Source organism: Dipodomys ordii, unplaced genomic scaffold, assembly GCF_000151885.1.
Source record: "Dipodomys ordii isolate 6190 unplaced genomic scaffold, Dord_2.0 Scaffold69, whole genome shotgun sequence".
Lineage (NCBI taxonomy): Eukaryota > Metazoa > Chordata > Mammalia > Rodentia > Heteromyidae > Dipodomys > Dipodomys ordii.
Window position 1 is genome coordinate 3,155,822 of NW_012267285.1, and position 682 is coordinate 3,156,503.

At 69.5% G+C, this 682-nt stretch overlaps 1 protein-coding gene across 1 annotated transcript in view; it reads right to left on the reverse strand.

The window, feature by feature from the left end:
- Window positions 1-682, reverse strand: part of Cacna2d4 (calcium channel, voltage-dependent, alpha 2/delta subunit 4) — a 67,207-nt gene that overhangs the window by 53,232 nt on the left and 13,293 nt on the right. Inside the window, exon 15 of the mRNA XM_013023618.1 lies at window positions 94-227. Coding sequence (XP_012879072.1) covers window positions 94-227 — 134 coding nt within the window. The remainder of the gene's footprint in view (window positions 1-93; window positions 228-682) is intronic.

Here is a 682-nt window from a genome sequence, read left to right on the forward strand (position 1 = left end):
CGCCCCAGGCCCCGCCCCAGGCCCCACCCACCCCAGGCCCCGCCCTGTGCCCTATTCAGGCCTCCAGGCCCCGCCCCAGGCCCCCAGGCCCACCTTGCTGTCCATGTAGGCCTCCGTCCAGATGACATCGTGGTCGTGGTTGATGACCATGGGGCGGCTGAGCACGTGCAGGTACTCCATGACACTCTCCTGGGCGTCGGCCAGCGTGGAGATCTGGGTGTAGTAGCCTGGGGGCAGGGGCGGGCACAGTTGTGGACAGAGGGGAGCAGGGCAGGCCCCCGCAGGGCCACCCCTAGCTGCCCATCGCTCTCAGCCGCCTCCCAGGGTCATGCGTGGCCCCGGGCCAGGGTTCCCCCATGCCGGAACTTGGGGGTCCCGAGGGACGGGGGGAGGGGGTCTCAGGAGCCTCGTCTCCTCCTGGAGCCCCCTCTAGGGCCTGTCCTCAGCGTCCGGCCAAAGATGGCCACTCGCACCCCCGTTTCCTCAGCCTCCTCCGTCCCTTCTTAGGTGGCCAGATGGTGAGAAGGACAAAGGCCTCTCAGGCTGCTTGCTGGGCTCCCTGCTCCTCACGCTCCTGACTCAGACCCGGGGCGCACGCCCGCCCCTCCGGGAAGGCCCCCTCGCTGGTCCTGCCCACTGTCCACTTCCAGAGCTGCAGACAGTGCCATGGGCACGGTCAGTG